The following is a 16213-nucleotide window of genomic DNA, read 5'->3' as shown; positions in this document are numbered from 1 at the left end:
GAATCATTGCAAAATTTATATGCATAATGAAACCCCATTCAAAAACAACATGGAATTAGAAACCCTAAGCGCATATATACTTTATGTTATGTCCAACACTTCAAGTATTATGCTTCACACTGTAAGTTTTATGGACTATCAATCTAGCAAGTAATAGCAAACAATAATAGAACATAACAAAGCAATAAAAGACACATGATAACTTTTACGTGGAAACCCAAGAACTGGGAGAAAAACCACGCATCTGCACTAGAAATCGATGAATGATCAATAAATATTACAAAAGCAGTCCAAGAACTCTCTCTCTAACTTTCTCTCTCTTGAATATGAGAATAATAATGTAAAGTACAATTCTAAACGTATTAGGGCAAGTCTATTTATACCCACTCGCGTTTTCGCGTCGAAATAAGTCGAAAAAAGCCACCGCCAATTGAGCGACTAAATTATTAAGCCAGAACAGACGCGGTCCCGGTTGGGCGAGGAACACTCGCGTCGTAATTCGTTCCTTCGCCTGATGCCATTGGGGGGTTCACAAGCTAACCTTATGTGCTCCTTGTCTCGGGTCCGATCAGGCGAATCCTCATGCACAACAATTTATGTTTTTTCCTTCTACACAACCTCATCTCCATACCCATACACCACCTTCAGCCCCATATTGACAATATGCCCAACACACAGTTCAATGAATACCCACTTTGTATTCTTTGGCTGAATTCAGTAAGTTAATTTGCTTTGCCAGTCCAAATGCATGCTTCTCCTCTAATGGTTGAGCTAGTAGTTTAACATTTAATGAATTTGCAAGCTATATCTCCTTCTAACCTTTGGAGATCCTCTTATAGTCTAAAGATACGACTATCTTAACTTTTGCATTGTTCCTTTCAATAAAATATTAGTTTTTTGAGTAACAATGCCATGAGAGACAAACAAGAGAGAACGGAATAACTTGCACTTTATAGCGTACTTCGTGTACATATTAGTATTAATTTTGTGTTAAATAATACCATTTCACCGGTTGCCATAATTGATGATCCATGTGCTAAAAAATTTCTTACAAAGAAAATGTCTTTCCAAAATATATAATAAATGTTCATTTCTTTTTCTTGTAGAGATATGGTATGATCTAGACAACGAGCCATTTTTTTTTTTTGTAGAGATAGATGTGACAAAAATAGTGGTGGAATATTTTATTAGATCATACAAATAAAAAGTGTATTTTATTACAAATAGTGGATTGAAAAGAAAATAGTGGGTAGTAGGAATCATTAAGAGACAACGAAGTAACACGATTTATGTGGGTCATTTCCATATTAGGTTTCATTTCAATCAATTTTAGATACCAAAGTTTAGATTTGAAGTGTTGCAATTATTATGTGACAACCAAATATGGGTAGTATTGCGATCGTTTTAAACCAGATTGAATATTTATATGTGGAAATGAGATACTCTCCAAAAAAAAAAAATACCAAACTAACTCGTCATTTTGAATGTCGAGTTCAGACACATTATAACAGGAAGAAACTTTAATATAATCGTGTGTAACTATTGTGGTCAAGATTGACCACCATACTTTGTTGCGATAATAAATAATACAGGAACAATGGTTGGTTGAGATCGCATCAAACTTAAAGAACTCCTTCTCCATATCTACAATAATGTTGTTATAGTCCACAAGATCTTCATTTGAGTGTTAATTACACAAATACTCCGTTATTTTCGACAAAACTAAACTAAATTGATTTTGTCTGAATCGAACTTGATTTCTCTAAACTGAACGAAACTATAGACTCTGTGAGAAAACTACGAAACTGAATTTGTATGAATTGAACTGAACTGAATTATTTTGTGATATAGAAAATAATAATATTCCAAGCCATAAATAATTTTGTAGCCACCTATTTTCCTTATAAGTTTAAAAAATAAAAAAGAATTCATAAACAAAAAGAAAAGTAAAAAAGCATTATAGCAACAAAAGCCCATAAAATTTCTATGGAAAATAATACTCTCTCTCCTATATAAAGGTTTTATATTCCCCAATCCTGAAGGTTTAATACCTCTCTCATCTCTCCCCGCCTTTTCCCCTCTTTCTTTCATATCGAAACCCTAAAATTTTCGGAACCCTTCAATTTCAATCAATTCAGCTTCCACTTTCCGCCATTAATGGCTTCCAAATCTAAGGGCGATGGTCCTCATGGCGATGGCGCTAGTCCAGGGTTCGATTCTTCTCCCCAACTTTATTCCCCCTTATCTTTATCAGTTTTCTCACTTGCTAATAATCTTACTTTTTTATTGTTGTTGTTTGCAGGAAGATATTCATCGGTGGGCTTCCTAAAGATACCACCAGCAGTGAGTTCGTAGCTCTTTACTCTTAATTTCATGTTTATTCTTGCTCAATTTTTTGTTGTTTTTGTTGTATTGTTGATCTTTTATAGCATTCAACATTTGTTTGTCTTATTCAACTTTGTAATAGTTCATATTTATATGGGTAAGTATGATTTAAAAAGATTAATTTATATAGTACCATCATTCATAAGTATGATGTAAAGAATAATTTTTGAGTATGATGTAAATATTAAAATTGTTCTGGTAAATCTCCTGAATTGGATATGCACTGTGTATTGGAATAAGTAACACATTGCGGTGAATGTTTGTTTTCAAGTTCTAGATGTTTTGCGTTGCTCATGAAGTTCTCTTGTAGCTTTTTTTTTACAAGTTCTATGTTTTCTTATTGTTTTTGGTGAGAAATAGCTATATTTCTCAAGCATTTTGGGAAGTATGGTGAGATAACAGACTCGGTTATCATGAAGGATCGTTACAGTGGGCAGCCGAGGGGTTTTGGGTTCATCACTTATGCTGATCCCTCAGTTGTTGACAAAGTTATGGAGGATTCTCACGTCATAAATGGGAAACAGGTATTGTGGTGGAGTACTAATTCTAGTCTGCTCATCACGTGTTACTTGATCATTGTACACGTTTTAACAATACGACAGTTTGTTGTCGATTTGTGTGATATTATACCTGTGTTCTTTGTTTTTAGGTTGAGATTAAGCGTACTATACCCAAAGGTGCTGCTCAATCAAAGGATTTCAAGACGAAGAAGATATTTGTTGGTGGCATCCCTTCTAGTGTCTCGGAAGGTATGCTGTTTTATTGACTTTAATCTTGATTTATTCTTGAATACAATATAGTATGACATATGCTATCCATGTTTTTCATTGCACATTTTTGATGTTATTTAAGACTAACTTTCATTTTTGAACACACATTCTTCGTATGATTCAGAGGAATTCCGGGGTTTTTTCTCCCAGTTTGGGACAGTGGCAGAACACCAGATTATACGTGATCACGAGACCAATCGTTCTCGCGGGTTTGGATTTATTGTATTTGACAGTGAAGAAGTGGTCGATGAGATACTAACCAAGGGCAATATGATTGACATGGAGGGTACTCAGGTGAGCTCTCGATTCAATATTCTGATTGAAAGACCCATGTGGGTGTTCGATGTTCTATTTTCATCTGTGAATTTGATGGACCTGTTTTGAGCTGCAAATCATTTTCCGTTGATGATACTCTGCTCATATTTTTAATTAATTTATTTTAAGGTTGTTAGTTTGTAATCTTGGATGGCGTCTATACAGGTATAGATTATGCCGTAAGAGGACTCTCATCTTAGTTTAAATGGAGCAGTCTTTAGGTTAACTAAGTTGCTTTGTTGTAGGTGGAGATCAAGAAGGCTGAACCAAAGAAACCCTCAAACCATCCTGTAGCTCCTAGTTATGGTAGCAACACTAGGAACCGTTCTTATGGGGATGGTTATGCAGGTTACGGAGGCTCCTATGGGGGTTTTGATGGTGGGTATGGCGCAGGTAATAACTATAGGATGTCTGGAGGTGTTCCTGGTAGACTTGGGTATGGAGGCTATGGTAGTGGAGGGGAATACGGTAGAGGTTATGGTTCTTTTGGCAGTGGTAGTTTAGGGGCTTATGGAGGAGAGTCATCCCTTGGGTACTCTAGCAGATTTGGTCCTTATGGTGCAGGATTTAGTGGTGCTTACTCTGGTGGTGGCAGCTTAAGTGGATATGGCGGAAGTGAAGGTTATGGTAGCTATGGAGCTTCAGGTTATGGCAGCAGTTATGATTCCGGCGCTAATGCTGGTTATGGTGGAGCTAGTGGGTTCTATGGTAAGGGAGGCTATAGTGGTGGCAATAGTCGGTATCATCCTTATTCACGGTAGATTATCAGAGTTCTTAAGTTCGTGATAGGAGCTGTCTTGCCTATTATGTCTGTGGGCTGATATGTACTTCCCGACGAGAATTAGAGATTGCTTCCTCAAGTGCTAAAGGCATTAGAAGATCAAAAACTGCTTTCATTAATGTCTTTATTATTGTGGTTTAGACAACTATGTAGTATGGATTAAAGAATTTGGTGTCAATCTTGTTCGAGTATCAGTTTCTTATCTGGATTTTTTGATGCTAGACGGAGTTTATTTTACTTTAGATAGATATCTGTGCAACTGTTTTGAAAATATAGCATTTGATTCCGAGCCTTGATTAGAATGTTTTTTTAACCCTTTACATGTTTTAGCCTTTAGGAGGTGGCTAGCTTTGTCAATGGGTATATATAGTCAACTGACTACAGCATCTTCTGTTGACTGACCATTCTTTTAGTGATCATTTTCGTTGGAAATGTTTCTTGACTTCCAAATATAGGTTTTTCTTATGAACTGAAAATACATGTTTGAATTTTATTGTATGTTTCAATATTTGAGTTCTTATTTTTGCATGATTACAGTACATCATAAGTATGATGATTACAATCGATCCATTTGTAATTTTACTTCTTGTAGTGTCTGTAAGGTGGGTATCACTATTCTTTGGATGATTCTTAGGTGTGGTTATAATAAATATGACTGGATTTTGCGATTCAGAAAATCAGAACTCACATATTAATATCGAAACTATTCTTGATCGACCATAATATGATCACCTAATAATTTCATTATTGTTGTGGAATGAGTCTATGAAATTTGCTTGTTGAAGTTACAGAGTTTGCCTTGCCATGTTTCTCGGATTTACTCGAGACATGACTTAAACTCACGAGAAGTTATGATTGGTGCCAAACAATAGTGGAGCATTCATTGCAGGATCGAAGAATCTAGTTCCCTTAACTAGTGTTTTTCCCCACCCTCACCCCCTCCCCTTTTGTATTGGTTTGTTCTAAATTAACGCTTTGAATAATTGAATAGAATGTTATAAATGGAAGATAATTCTTGGATTTTGTTGATCTCCTTTTCTGTTCCTAGTTCTAATGTTTATGCATTTGATTTGCCGTCCTTTGTCTATTTTCGGCTCTCATATTAGTGAAAAGATAAATCTTTGTTACCAATTACCTTCGATATTTAATGATATTTTACATGACTACGTTTTTTCAAATCTAATAAGGCTACTTGATGAGCTTTTTACAACATTCCATATCCAGATATAGTACATCTCTCACTCTATATCCCTTAAAACAATATACTTTGCCTGGTAACAATGTTTGCGACGATGGTGCATGCAGCATGTTGCATATATACAGGTTTCGCAGATTTGTCTCTCATGTTATCAATGTTCTATAAGAGCACCAATATTGGGGTAGAGTTGGCTCTCCATTATCTTTCTTCTCGGAGAGCTCTTTGTAGAGCATCAATGTTGGTCTTCTAAGGATATTTATGTAACTTTTGCATTTTGGCAAAGATGCATACAACATACCTTACCATTTCATAAAGTTCATTAATATGTTCATAATTGGACCTGGACGTTTGATGATATTAAAGGCACCTGATTAACCATTAATATTTTTTCTTATATATTCAACATATTTGAGAATTTAAATTGGGGTGAATTTTTAACAAAATTGTACATGATATTATACTTTGTCGTATCAATAAATTATTTGGTAGGCAGAAATATAAGGTATGCTCTTGAATGACGCGAAACTGTTACCTTAAACATTGCAATATCAGAATTACAGAAGATGGCTACAATTACAAGAGAATGATGGACTGATCATGTATTTGTTTGTAGATTTCAATTGTTTACCAAGATTTTTCTCGTTCCTTTATCAATTTTTTCATATTTTAGAAAAAGGGTTGAAGTATGAGATAGCAATTGAATATAAAAACTAATTAACAATGGATTCCTTAATGCAATGACTTATATATAAGTCAATTTAACACAGAAGTGTCGATCTACTCTCTTTCTTTATTTCTAATTTTCCTCACAACTGACTTCTCATGGTTTCGCACTACTTTTACAAGTAATATATCTAATTATGTATTAGTAAAAGAAGTATTAAATATTGGTAATTTGAAAATTCAGAACTTAACGAGTTGACACTTGATAACATTTTGACATATATTTTAGCGAGAATTAGCGATGACTGTTTTCCAATCTGTAACAATTAAAATGAAACAAAGGTTGTACTTTTGGAAGAGTATAGTAGTCCATGATTGAAAAAAAAGGGAAGCTTTAAATCCTCTTTTTGTATTTCTCGCTAAAATTAAAATGACTGAATTTTTTAATGGAAATCTTACAAGAATTATCTGGTATTGGTATATAAACAAAAATAAATAACTTTTTGTACAAAATTTATATTTGTATGTTAAAAAATTGTAATCTAATTGCATAAGGTGTATAATAAACTCGGATGGAATCGGGCATGTGTCATGTTGTGTAGGTGAATGTAATGCATCTAGCCAAACTTATTGCTAACTAAAGAAAGTCGTTTTGTACTGGGCTAGTGCTAATCTTCATATAAAGAGGGCTCATGTACCACATGCTCCAAATGTTGTGTCAAGGATACACTAAGAATTTTACGTTTTTTTGGTTAAATATCGGCGGCCACATCTATTGTGTTGAATTTCAAAATATTGTGCATGCATGCCTCCTGATCAACCACTGTGCCTCTATTTAATTGTTCTAGGCTAATAGCGGGCTCATATTGGGGAATTTTGGTCCTTGGTCAAGCTCGACCTATACTTATTTCTATGACTTAAGTGCATGGATTATTAGGCCAATGGAAATGCTTATGCTTGAAATTACTAATAACAAGTTCAAAGTTCAACTGCAAAACTACAAGTATAGTAATAAGAAGTAAAATATAAATGGAAATTTTGGATATCAATGTCGTCTAATTAGCCCTAGTTAGTGGTGGCATTTGGGCTGAGCCAGCTTCTAGGCTAGGCCCACTAGAATTTCGGACCAAGCCCGTCTTTTTTTAAAAGAGTACCCATGATTGTTCAACCAAAAAGTTTGAGTCAATCCATACATCTTAAAGCGTACTATACAATTTGCAAGAGAATGGGTAAAGTACCTATTCGTAAGCTTCAATGGGCCAAAGTTGGTGGACACATATACTTTCTCTCGTCATTTGAAGGACAAACATAATATGACGACTAATAATGGACACCAACTTTAATCACATGAGTATTTAATCAGTAGCCAACCCTAGGGGGCACATTTTTTTTTTCATAATAGAAATTCATAGGTTCATGGTATTGCCTAATACATAATTCTCAATGAATTGCATTTCAATCACGGAGATTTTTCAAACTATGAGAAGCTTAATAGATTATACGGTATTTGTTTATAAGCATTATCCCGAGAAACACACTTAAAAACTGCATAAAAGTAAGTAACGACCTCATCATAAGTTTTGAGGCTAGTTTGAAAAATAACTAAATTTCACATTTTTTCCGCCCAATTTTTATACAAAATATCTAAATTTGACATATTTTTTTTACCTTAGGGTTGCCTTTAACACTAGACAGGTGCAAATTACTCGATCAAAACTCAATTCGATCAAAGTTCGGTCAACACTTCATTAAAACTCGACTCGAATGAGCTTGACTCGAAATGTTAACGAGTCGAGTTATTTCCGAACTCGACTCACATCATTACACCACTAGATGATTGAAATGTTTGGAACCCGGCTCGGCCCGCACCTTTTCCGCCCAGCCCGCCCAAATGCTAGCAGTATCCCTAGCCAACTCTGATAGAAGAAGAACAAAAACCCTAAACCCCTCTTTCACTCCCTCCTTTTCTCCCTCTCTCTCTCTTTTTAGAAAAACCAGCAAAAATGGTTTCAATAGCAGCAAAGAAGAAGCAAAATGTCGCAAACCCACAAAAATTCAACTCAAAGAAGAAGCAAAATGAGCAAAATTTCACTCCCAAAGCTAAAAAACTTCCCGCCCCAGTACTCAATTCCATAAGTTCCAATGAAAAACAAAAAGTTTCAATTGGAAAGAACAATAAAAAGAAGAAAATAGAGGATATGCCGTTGGATGATGATTCAGAGGAGTTTAATGAAGTTGAATCAGATGAAGATACTGGTAGTAGCGAAGAAGATGATGAACAAAACGTTGATTCTTTCACCGGAGGTTCGTCGAGTGATGAAGATGATGATGATGATAACCCACTTAAGGATGATTTCCTTGCAGGAAGTGATGATGATGAACAAGGTCAAGTTTTGTCTACTTTAATTGTTTTGTGTTTGTTTGCTGATTTTTTTTGTATATATTTTGTGCTTGTTTGGTTGTAAATTCGTGTTGTGGAGCTTTAATATACGATAATTCGACGCCGTTGTGAAGTAGGAGTATTTATTACTCAATGCTCAAGTAGTTGTGATTTTGTTGAGAGTTTTGTGTTTGCATTCATTTGTGTGTAAGCTTGCATTTGAGTTTTTTCGTCGTCGAAAGGTTTCTATTTGTACAGTTATTATATGGTTTCTGGTGTGTATGTGAGCTTGTGTTATTCAATGCTTAAACAAGGATGACCATTGTGCAGGAGTTGAAGAGGGCATTGAGTCTGGTTCCGAGTCAGCTTCTGGTTCAGAAATGGATTCAGAATCGGACGATTCTGATGGTTCAGACATAGAGAGGAAATCGAAGGCCATTGACGATAAACGAGCTAGGCAAGAAAAGGAAGCAGAGGAGGAGTTAAAGCTCAACATACAGGAAGAGTCGGATGAGTTTAGGCTGCCAACCAAGGAGGTATCTTGGCTATTTGATTTTCCTATTGCGTCTCACAGGACTGCAGAATTGATGAGAAGAAATTAACATTATGTTTGGGTTTGTTGGAATTTTTAGGAGCTTGAACAGGAGGCTCTTGGACCTCCTGATCTTTCTCGCCTCCAGAGACGGATAAAAGAAAGTAAGTTTTATTCTTAGATAATTAATGGATTATCTGGTAGTTGCATATGAAATAACAGTATATAAAGGGTTGTGCTTTGTCAAAGCAATGTCTACTATATTAGTATATTACTGCCTCACAATAACTTATATGTAACTTCTTATCCTCTACACAAGTAACATTTTGTGTCTCACAATAAGTTTGTGTGGTAGTTTCACCGAGTATGCGTTCTTGTTAAAAACACATATTGCCTCCTTATTTTGCCTTTTTTAATAGTTAGTGTGAGACTGTGACATAACTTTTCGTGGCTTTAGTCATCCATGTTTTTCAGCACCTAATGCCTCCTTTTATTCTTGTAAGTTATAAGGGTCCTTTCGTGGAAAGTTAAAGGGGAAACATGGATGACTTGTCCGTTGAGACAAGAAGGGGCAACGAGGAAAGATTACACTGATCAGCTTCAGATGGACTTGTGCTCATACTATGGCTACAATGAGTTCTTGATGGGAATGTTGATGGAGGTATAGTGCCATATCTAATTTTCTACAATGTTTTTTTTTTCTGTATCTCTCTTAGGCCCAATTCCTGTTATTTATATCTTAACCTAACGATATAACTTGTACAGATGTTCCCAGCTGTTGAGTTATTTGATCTTATTGAAGCTTTTGAAAAGCCCCGTCCAATGTGTATAAGAACGAACACTTTGAAGGTGCCATTTTGACTTGTGTTTCTATGTATATCCTGCCTTTTTTTCACATAGTTTCATCTTACTTTTCTTATATCGGGAGTTCATAGATCTCTTCTTTTGATGTAGACACGCAGACGGGACCTTGCCGATGTTCTTTTAAACAGAGGAGTGAACTTAGATCCTTTGGGCAAGTGGTCAAAGGTAATTATAAGTGTGCATGTGTAGTGGGACTGTGGGAGAGTCTGGTCTTCTAAGTTTGTATTTTTGTTAGAGTTAACTTTTAATGCTTTTTGTAGGTTGGATTAAAAGTGTATGACTCACAAGTGCCAATTGGTGCCACTCCCGAATATATGGCCGGTCACTACATGGTAGTTAATTTATCAATATAAAGCACAAATTTTCTTAAATACTGAATCCAATTCATTTCACTTGACATTTTAAGGGTTTCATTTGATATGTTCAGCTGCAAGGTGCAAGTTCTTTCTTGCCAGTGATGGCTCTGGCTCCTCAAGAAAAAGAGAACATTGTTGATATGGCGTAAGTATTTAATGCTGTTACTTCACTCTAAATTTCATTCAAAGAAAACTATTATCGGTCCTTGCCTCGAGGTCACCTGCTCCCTAGTCCCTAACTATTCTTCTGAAGAAGGACGTGCCTACATTGTCACTTGAGCTCTTTATCTATAACTTCAACAGTGTTTGTGTTTTGTGGTGGCGTGATTTCTGGGTCACGGATGTTATCCGTTCTAGTAAAGGACTTTGAAGATATTAAGATGGTGATATTGATCACTCCAAATGACTGTAATATGATGTGATTCTGTATTTCTTACAGGGCTGCACCTGGTGGGAAAACAACTTACATCAGTTCTATTATGAAGAACACTGGTATAACTACGCCCTTCTTCCCCTTTATCTTATTGTGTGGATTTTTGTATTTAGTAGAGAATGTATTTTTGCTATCTTCCCTAACTATAAGTTAGTTATCGAGTCTCGATGTTCTCAAGTGATTCTGCACCTTTGCTGTTGTCTCCATTTAATAGTGCGAGAGATGAGTTTTCTCATGACAAGTAAAGGGATTATATAATTTTGAGTTGTTTATTTCTCCAGATTGTCTTGCCTTGAAGTATTTGATTGTTATTGTTTATCTCTAGATGACTAGAATCAGAGGTAAATGGAAAATCAGTACAAAATTAATTGCAAATGGGCTCTTAAAGGTTAAAGCTGTTGGACCAGTTGCTATCAAAGCTCCAGATTTCTTACTCCAGTTTTATATCATAGAAAAAATTTCTTGCTGGATAACATTCTCTTATATCTTTACTAGATAGCATTTGTCTTACTTCAACCGGTTCTTTTATTTGCAACGTTTGGGTTTCACAAGGACCAAGGAGAGGAGAGAGATAGAAAGAGATAAAAAGAGAACCTCATGTGCTACGAGAGAGAAAGAGATAACATATTGCTAAAAATAGAACGTTGCAAGTAATAGAGAAATGCCAAAAGTGGGAAACATTACAAGTAAAAAAAAGGAAGTATTTCTTCGCATGTAAATGCAGATCTTTGGATTCCCTCAGAAAAAATGCAGATTCATAGATCCTATCTCCACTTAATGGACATATTTTGCTTGATTGTTTCTTTGGTATCTGAATCATGTGTTATTCTCTGTTGATAATGATCTATAAGAGAGTATACTTGTTGAATCCCAAACTGTTGGTGCATCCAGAAGCTAAAGCTTAAAATGTTGGCATGAATAAGTCTCTGTCCGCTATCAGTCCATATGGACAGCCAGCGTTCATGTATAGCACATACAACACAAGTTAATGGGGGTGTAGGTTACAGTCCAGCATTCATGATTTTTGGCTTGCCTTTTTATGCCAGTACACTCTGCAGCAAAAATGTGCTACTTGGTTGTCCAGAAATGGCGACTTGATTCTTTTGTTGTCACATACAATCACGTGTGGTATGACTTTTGTAGTTTGATATCTATAATTAGTTAGTTCAATCTTGCATGTTTATTACCACGTCGTGCAGTTTGGGGCTTGATATCATTGTAAGAGTGTAATTGCATGGTTAAACTGTCCTAACATTAATCTGGTAGAAGTTCTCATTTTAATTGATCTACTTGTAGGGTTAGTTTTTGCAAATGAAATGAAAGCGCAGAGGCTCCATTCTCTGTCAGCAAATATTAGCCGCATGGGGGTGACGAACACAATAGTTATCAACTATGATGGAAGAGAGGTTTGATGTTTTTGCTTTGGTGCTGGTTAAAAGTTTGTAATGCTGTTCTCGGCTTCTCGCACCTTTTTACTCTCCGGGTTTTGATTGCTTGTCAATGAGCCCTGGATGCATGTAATAGTGTATGCCTTGACTTATCGACCCTACTACTATGCTAGAGTTTATATCTGGTTATTTAGATGGACGTTCAAGAGTTCCACATGCATATCTTAGTGATTTTCTTCTACATGCAGCTTCCGAAGGTATTGGGTGCCAATTCACGTGACAGAGTGCTATTGGATGCTCCTTGTAGTGGAACAGGGGTAAGCAGTTCATTTTTAGTTTTGTTTTAGTAAATCTAAGCATTTGATATGCATTAAATCACTGGTTTACTGGCACAAGGACATAAATTATGGTTTAAAATTTGACTTTTTTGGGCTGTGTTTTCTTCATTAAGTAGGCCACTTAGCACTGATGTGTTTTGTTACATAAAATCATAGATTGAATTTTCGAGTTGCTCATGACTTTCTCGAGTTTAGTTAAGCTTTACTGACTCGGCTACATAAGAATAAAGTTTGAGCTTTGCCCAAGTCAAGTTGGAGTAGCTGGTGAATGGACTTGTCTGATTAGCACCCGTTACTGTAATTAGAATGACTATTTTGATATGATTATGCAGGTGATATCCAAGGATGAATCTGTAAAATCATCCAAAACCTTTGAAGAGATACAGAAGTGTGCACACTTGCAGCAGGTATGCAACTGTTCTGATTATTATTTGATTTTTACAAGTATATGTGAATTTTCCGGCGTGGTTACGTGTCGGAATACAAAGATATGGTCATAGTTGTCAAGGCACATTTATAGATTACTGTTGTCGCCTTGTCGGTGGCAGGGGGATGTTCTGCCTATGTTACCGTGACACTTTATCTTGTCTTATGTATCTGTGCTGGGTTTCAACACTCTGATAGGGGTATGAAAACCTTTCTGACACTTACAATTTTTTATCTAGAGTCTAGACTCTTATTCGTCTCGATCCACACATCCATAGTGGACTAATGTTGAAATGGAGGAAACGAGCAGAAAAACTATGTGATATATGCTCTCATATGGGCTTGAGATCATAATTTTGCGAAGAATTAGCAAACACGTCAACATTAAATTTGTGTTTGTATTAATATCAAGAATTTGTTTCATGAATCGCTTGTCACCGCAGCTGTTTTTAGTGTCTGGTGCCTTGATCTTTGATGTGTCTGAACCTTGGATATGGTCCATACTCGGACACGTATCCATGTTTGTGCAACATCTTAATGTCCTTGCATGACAATTTTTGAATCTTAGCTAACATTTTGACCCATGTTTGCAGCAACTTCTCTTGGCTGCTATTGATTTGGTGGATGCAAATTCAAAATCCGGTGGATATATTGTGTATTCGACCTGCTCTATCATGGTTATGGAGGTTTGTCAAATGGGATGCTTTTTCTCCTTTCTGTATTTTACTTTCCCCTGTTCGTCGCTGATTTTGGATCTTGCAGAATGAAGCTGTTATCGACTATGCTTTGAAGAAACGGAATGTAAAACTTGTCCCATGTGGACTGGACTTTGGAACTAAAGGGTAATCCTGATATCTGAGTTTATTTAGTTAAAATGGTTTTATTCTGTTGCTAACATATTTGATGATGGTTTTCTTTTCTCGCAGATTTGTGAACTTTAGGCAATTCCGGTTTCATCCATCATTGGAAAAAACGAGGAGGTTTTACCCCCATGACTTAAATATGGATGGTTTTTTTGTGGCCAAGGTAAACCTTTACTCTATGTCTCACTATCAAAAAGCAGCCTAGATTGAAAGACATATTGCCATCTTATGAGTAGTGCAGCGGACCCCGACACATTCCCTTTGATTGTACTTGTGTTTTCGATTCTCCTTGACATACCCTTTTTACTTTCAAGCGATGGTAGTATATCTGGCGAGTTGGGAGGGAATGGTTAGATGGTTTCTGCGAGTTACAAAAAGAGATGGTAGTGATGGTTATAACTTATAAAACAAATGGGAATACTTGTTTGAGGGAGAATGCTGTAAATTTTTCACAAGCTAAAAATCCTTGACTTGCAAATCGAATAACCATTGTCCACATTGCAATTTTTGATGTTGATATTTATTGTTATATCACTTTGCAGTTGAAAAAAGTAAGCAACACAAATCCAGTTCCAAAATCTGATGTGCCATCAGAAACAGTAGATCAAGATGTCAATCTCAACGACAGAGAGGACGCTGGTGAAGAGAAAACTAAGAAGCGAGGAAGGGAGGATGATGAGTCACAAAAGAAAGGGGGCTTGAAAGATGTTCGCTTGGATAATGGTAAGAAAAAACGTTCAACTATCGCCACAGAGAAGAAGAAGAACACTGTAAAGGCAACTCCGAAGGAAGATGGAAAAGAAGAATTACTTCCAAAGAAGAAGAGGGTCAAAAGGGTCTTTCCATCTCGTGAAGAAGTTTCAAAAGCGAGGTGAACACTGATCTCGTATTGTTACTTTAAAAATTCATGCGCTGCTATCATCCACGAAATATCAAAACATGGTTTTAAGCTTACAATCTTGTAAAGTTTTTTGAATAATGGCGAGTTATTCTGACTGTTGTTCCGTTGAAACGTGCTCAGGGAAGAGAAGAGAGAATCGTTGAGGAAAGGGAAGACTGAGGGCAGGAAGAAAGGTGGTAAATGACCTATTGGTGCATTATGAAGCTCCACTGATATCCGTTTCGATCTTCGAGCAGACCTCCCAAAGCATCTATGTCAAGAATGATGTTTACTAACCTTAATAGAACAAATTCTATTAAATTCCAAAGTTTTGTATCCAGTTATTTTTGTTTTTTATTTTTCTATATTTTTTGTAGTTTTTCGCGTAGAATCGGATCACAATGTTATAAAAGTTTTGATAAGTTTATGCACATGTAGAGTCATGTAGAATCAAGAATGCTTGTGGAGAGACTACTACATGATGAAGTATTGTTTTGTTCCGCAGAAAGTGCTTAGCTTTTGTGATGAATGCAGAAAGTGCTTAGCCTGTAGCTTAAGTTATAAATTTCTTCTTGTGGGTTTGTTTTATTTTGTTTTGTTAGATCTCACAAAATTGAAAATAGAAAAGAAAGATAACGAACAAGTCCTATGTCACTAATTAGGTTGAACTTTTTTTTTTTGAAGGGATTAGGTAGCATTCTTGTATATTAACAATGAATGAAAATTGAGATATTTCTAGTTTTTTCTCAGGAAGGAACAAGAAACATTTTATATGCAACATTGATGATGTTGAATGAAATTGTAGTGGCAAACGAGTTGGTTCATATCAAATTTGTATTAGGTTCATCTGTAAACGAGTTGAACTCTCTTAATTTATTAAACGGTCAATAATCTTTAAGTTGGCCCATCAAACAAGCACTTATACATAAACCAAATAAATCGACCTCATGTATCTCTTAACTGAACCTGCATATACTTCCTCCGTTTCAAAATAGATGGTACATTGTTGACTAAAACGCTTGTCGAGGCACTACTTTGACTACTAATATCTTTAATTATGTATTAGAGTAAAGTATAAAATTTTGATTTTCTGAAAATATACATTAAGACAAATCCAACAACATATTACATTATAACATTTGATTTTACCTAATAGTAAATAATGCATGGTCAAACCTCATTCATGAATAGTGGAAAAGTCAACAATGTAGCATCTATTTTGAAACGGAGGAAGTACTAATATCTTACCAAAGCGAATCATTAATTAAATAGGACAACCAATTATAAATCTTATATAGTTAAAGAAAAATATTCTTCATTTCAACCTTTATAGAGTCTAAAATAAGTCGTAAATCGTAATATTTGATCCTATAATCTTAATGTCGGGGGCCCGGGAGGCGAAAAACCTATACTTAGGGTTGGCAAAAGTTGATTCAACACGACAACCCGACCCAAACTCGAAATAAGCGGGTTTGGGTTTGGATATTTGACCCATTTAATTAAATGGGTTGACACGATTAACCCGTTTTTAGGTTCAGGTTGACATTTCCGACCTGAAAATGACATGATTTGACCTGATTAACTTAAACATATAGAAAATTTATCGAAAAAATATATTGATAAATCTAAAATTTGGTTAAA

At 35.7% G+C, this 16213-nt stretch overlaps 2 protein-coding genes across 2 annotated transcripts; both read left to right on the top strand.

Moving 5' to 3' along the window:
- Positions 1-2030: 2030 nt before the first annotated feature.
- LOC104891985 (heterogeneous nuclear ribonucleoprotein 1) lies at positions 2031-4493 on the top strand. Its single transcript, XM_010677780.4, has 6 exons — positions 2031-2210; positions 2303-2343; positions 2746-2909; positions 3035-3134; positions 3280-3449; positions 3716-4493. Exons 1-6 carry the CDS (start codon positions 2158-2160, stop codon positions 4229-4231), a joined length of 1044 nt encoding a protein of 347 aa, XP_010676082.1. The 5' UTR covers positions 2031-2157; the 3' UTR covers positions 4232-4493.
- A 3542-nt stretch (positions 4494-8035) lies between these two features.
- On the top strand, positions 8036-15080 carry LOC104891986 (26S rRNA (cytosine-C(5))-methyltransferase NOP2B). Its single transcript, XM_010677781.4, has 17 exons — positions 8036-8497; positions 8823-9028; positions 9125-9188; positions 9528-9685; positions 9790-9873; positions 9979-10053; positions 10149-10220; positions 10316-10389; positions 10684-10736; positions 11974-12083; positions 12314-12382; positions 12736-12810; positions 13423-13515; positions 13592-13671; positions 13756-13855; positions 14235-14563; positions 14714-15080. Exons 1-17 carry the CDS (start codon positions 8116-8118, stop codon positions 14775-14777), a joined length of 2088 nt encoding a protein of 695 aa, XP_010676083.2. The 5' UTR covers positions 8036-8115; the 3' UTR covers positions 14778-15080.
- The last annotated feature ends 1133 nt before the right edge of the window (positions 15081-16213 follow it).

Source organism: Beta vulgaris, chromosome 4 (genome assembly GCF_026745355.1).
Source record: "Beta vulgaris subsp. vulgaris cultivar EL10 chromosome 4, EL10.2, whole genome shotgun sequence".
Taxonomy (NCBI): Eukaryota; Viridiplantae; Streptophyta; class Magnoliopsida; order Caryophyllales; family Amaranthaceae; genus Beta; species Beta vulgaris.
This window is presented reverse-complemented; position numbering and strand designations above follow the sequence as displayed.

Bases quoted from the DNA above. Each gene is read 5' to 3' on its own strand.
- LOC104891986 (XM_010677781.4), top strand. From the start codon at position 8,116: ATGGTTTCAATAGCAGCAAAGAAGAAGCAAAATGTCGCAAACCCACAA. The intron at 9,029-9,124 runs GTATCTTGGCTA...TGGAATTTTTAG, and splicing joins TTAGGCTGCCAACCAAGGAG to GAGCTTGAACAGGAGGCTCT. The intron at 10,737-11,973 runs GTATAACTACGC...ATCTACTTGTAG, and splicing joins TTCTATTATGAAGAACACTG to GGTTAGTTTTTGCAAATGAA.
- LOC104891985 (XM_010677780.4), top strand. From the start codon at position 2,158: ATGGCTTCCAAATCTAAGGGCGATGGTCCTCATGGCGATGGCGCTAGT. The intron at 2,211-2,302 runs GTTCGATTCTTC...TGTTGTTTGCAG, and splicing joins GGCGATGGCGCTAGTCCAGG to GAAGATATTCATCGGTGGGC. The intron at 3,135-3,279 runs GTATGCTGTTTT...CGTATGATTCAG, and splicing joins CCCTTCTAGTGTCTCGGAAG to AGGAATTCCGGGGTTTTTTC.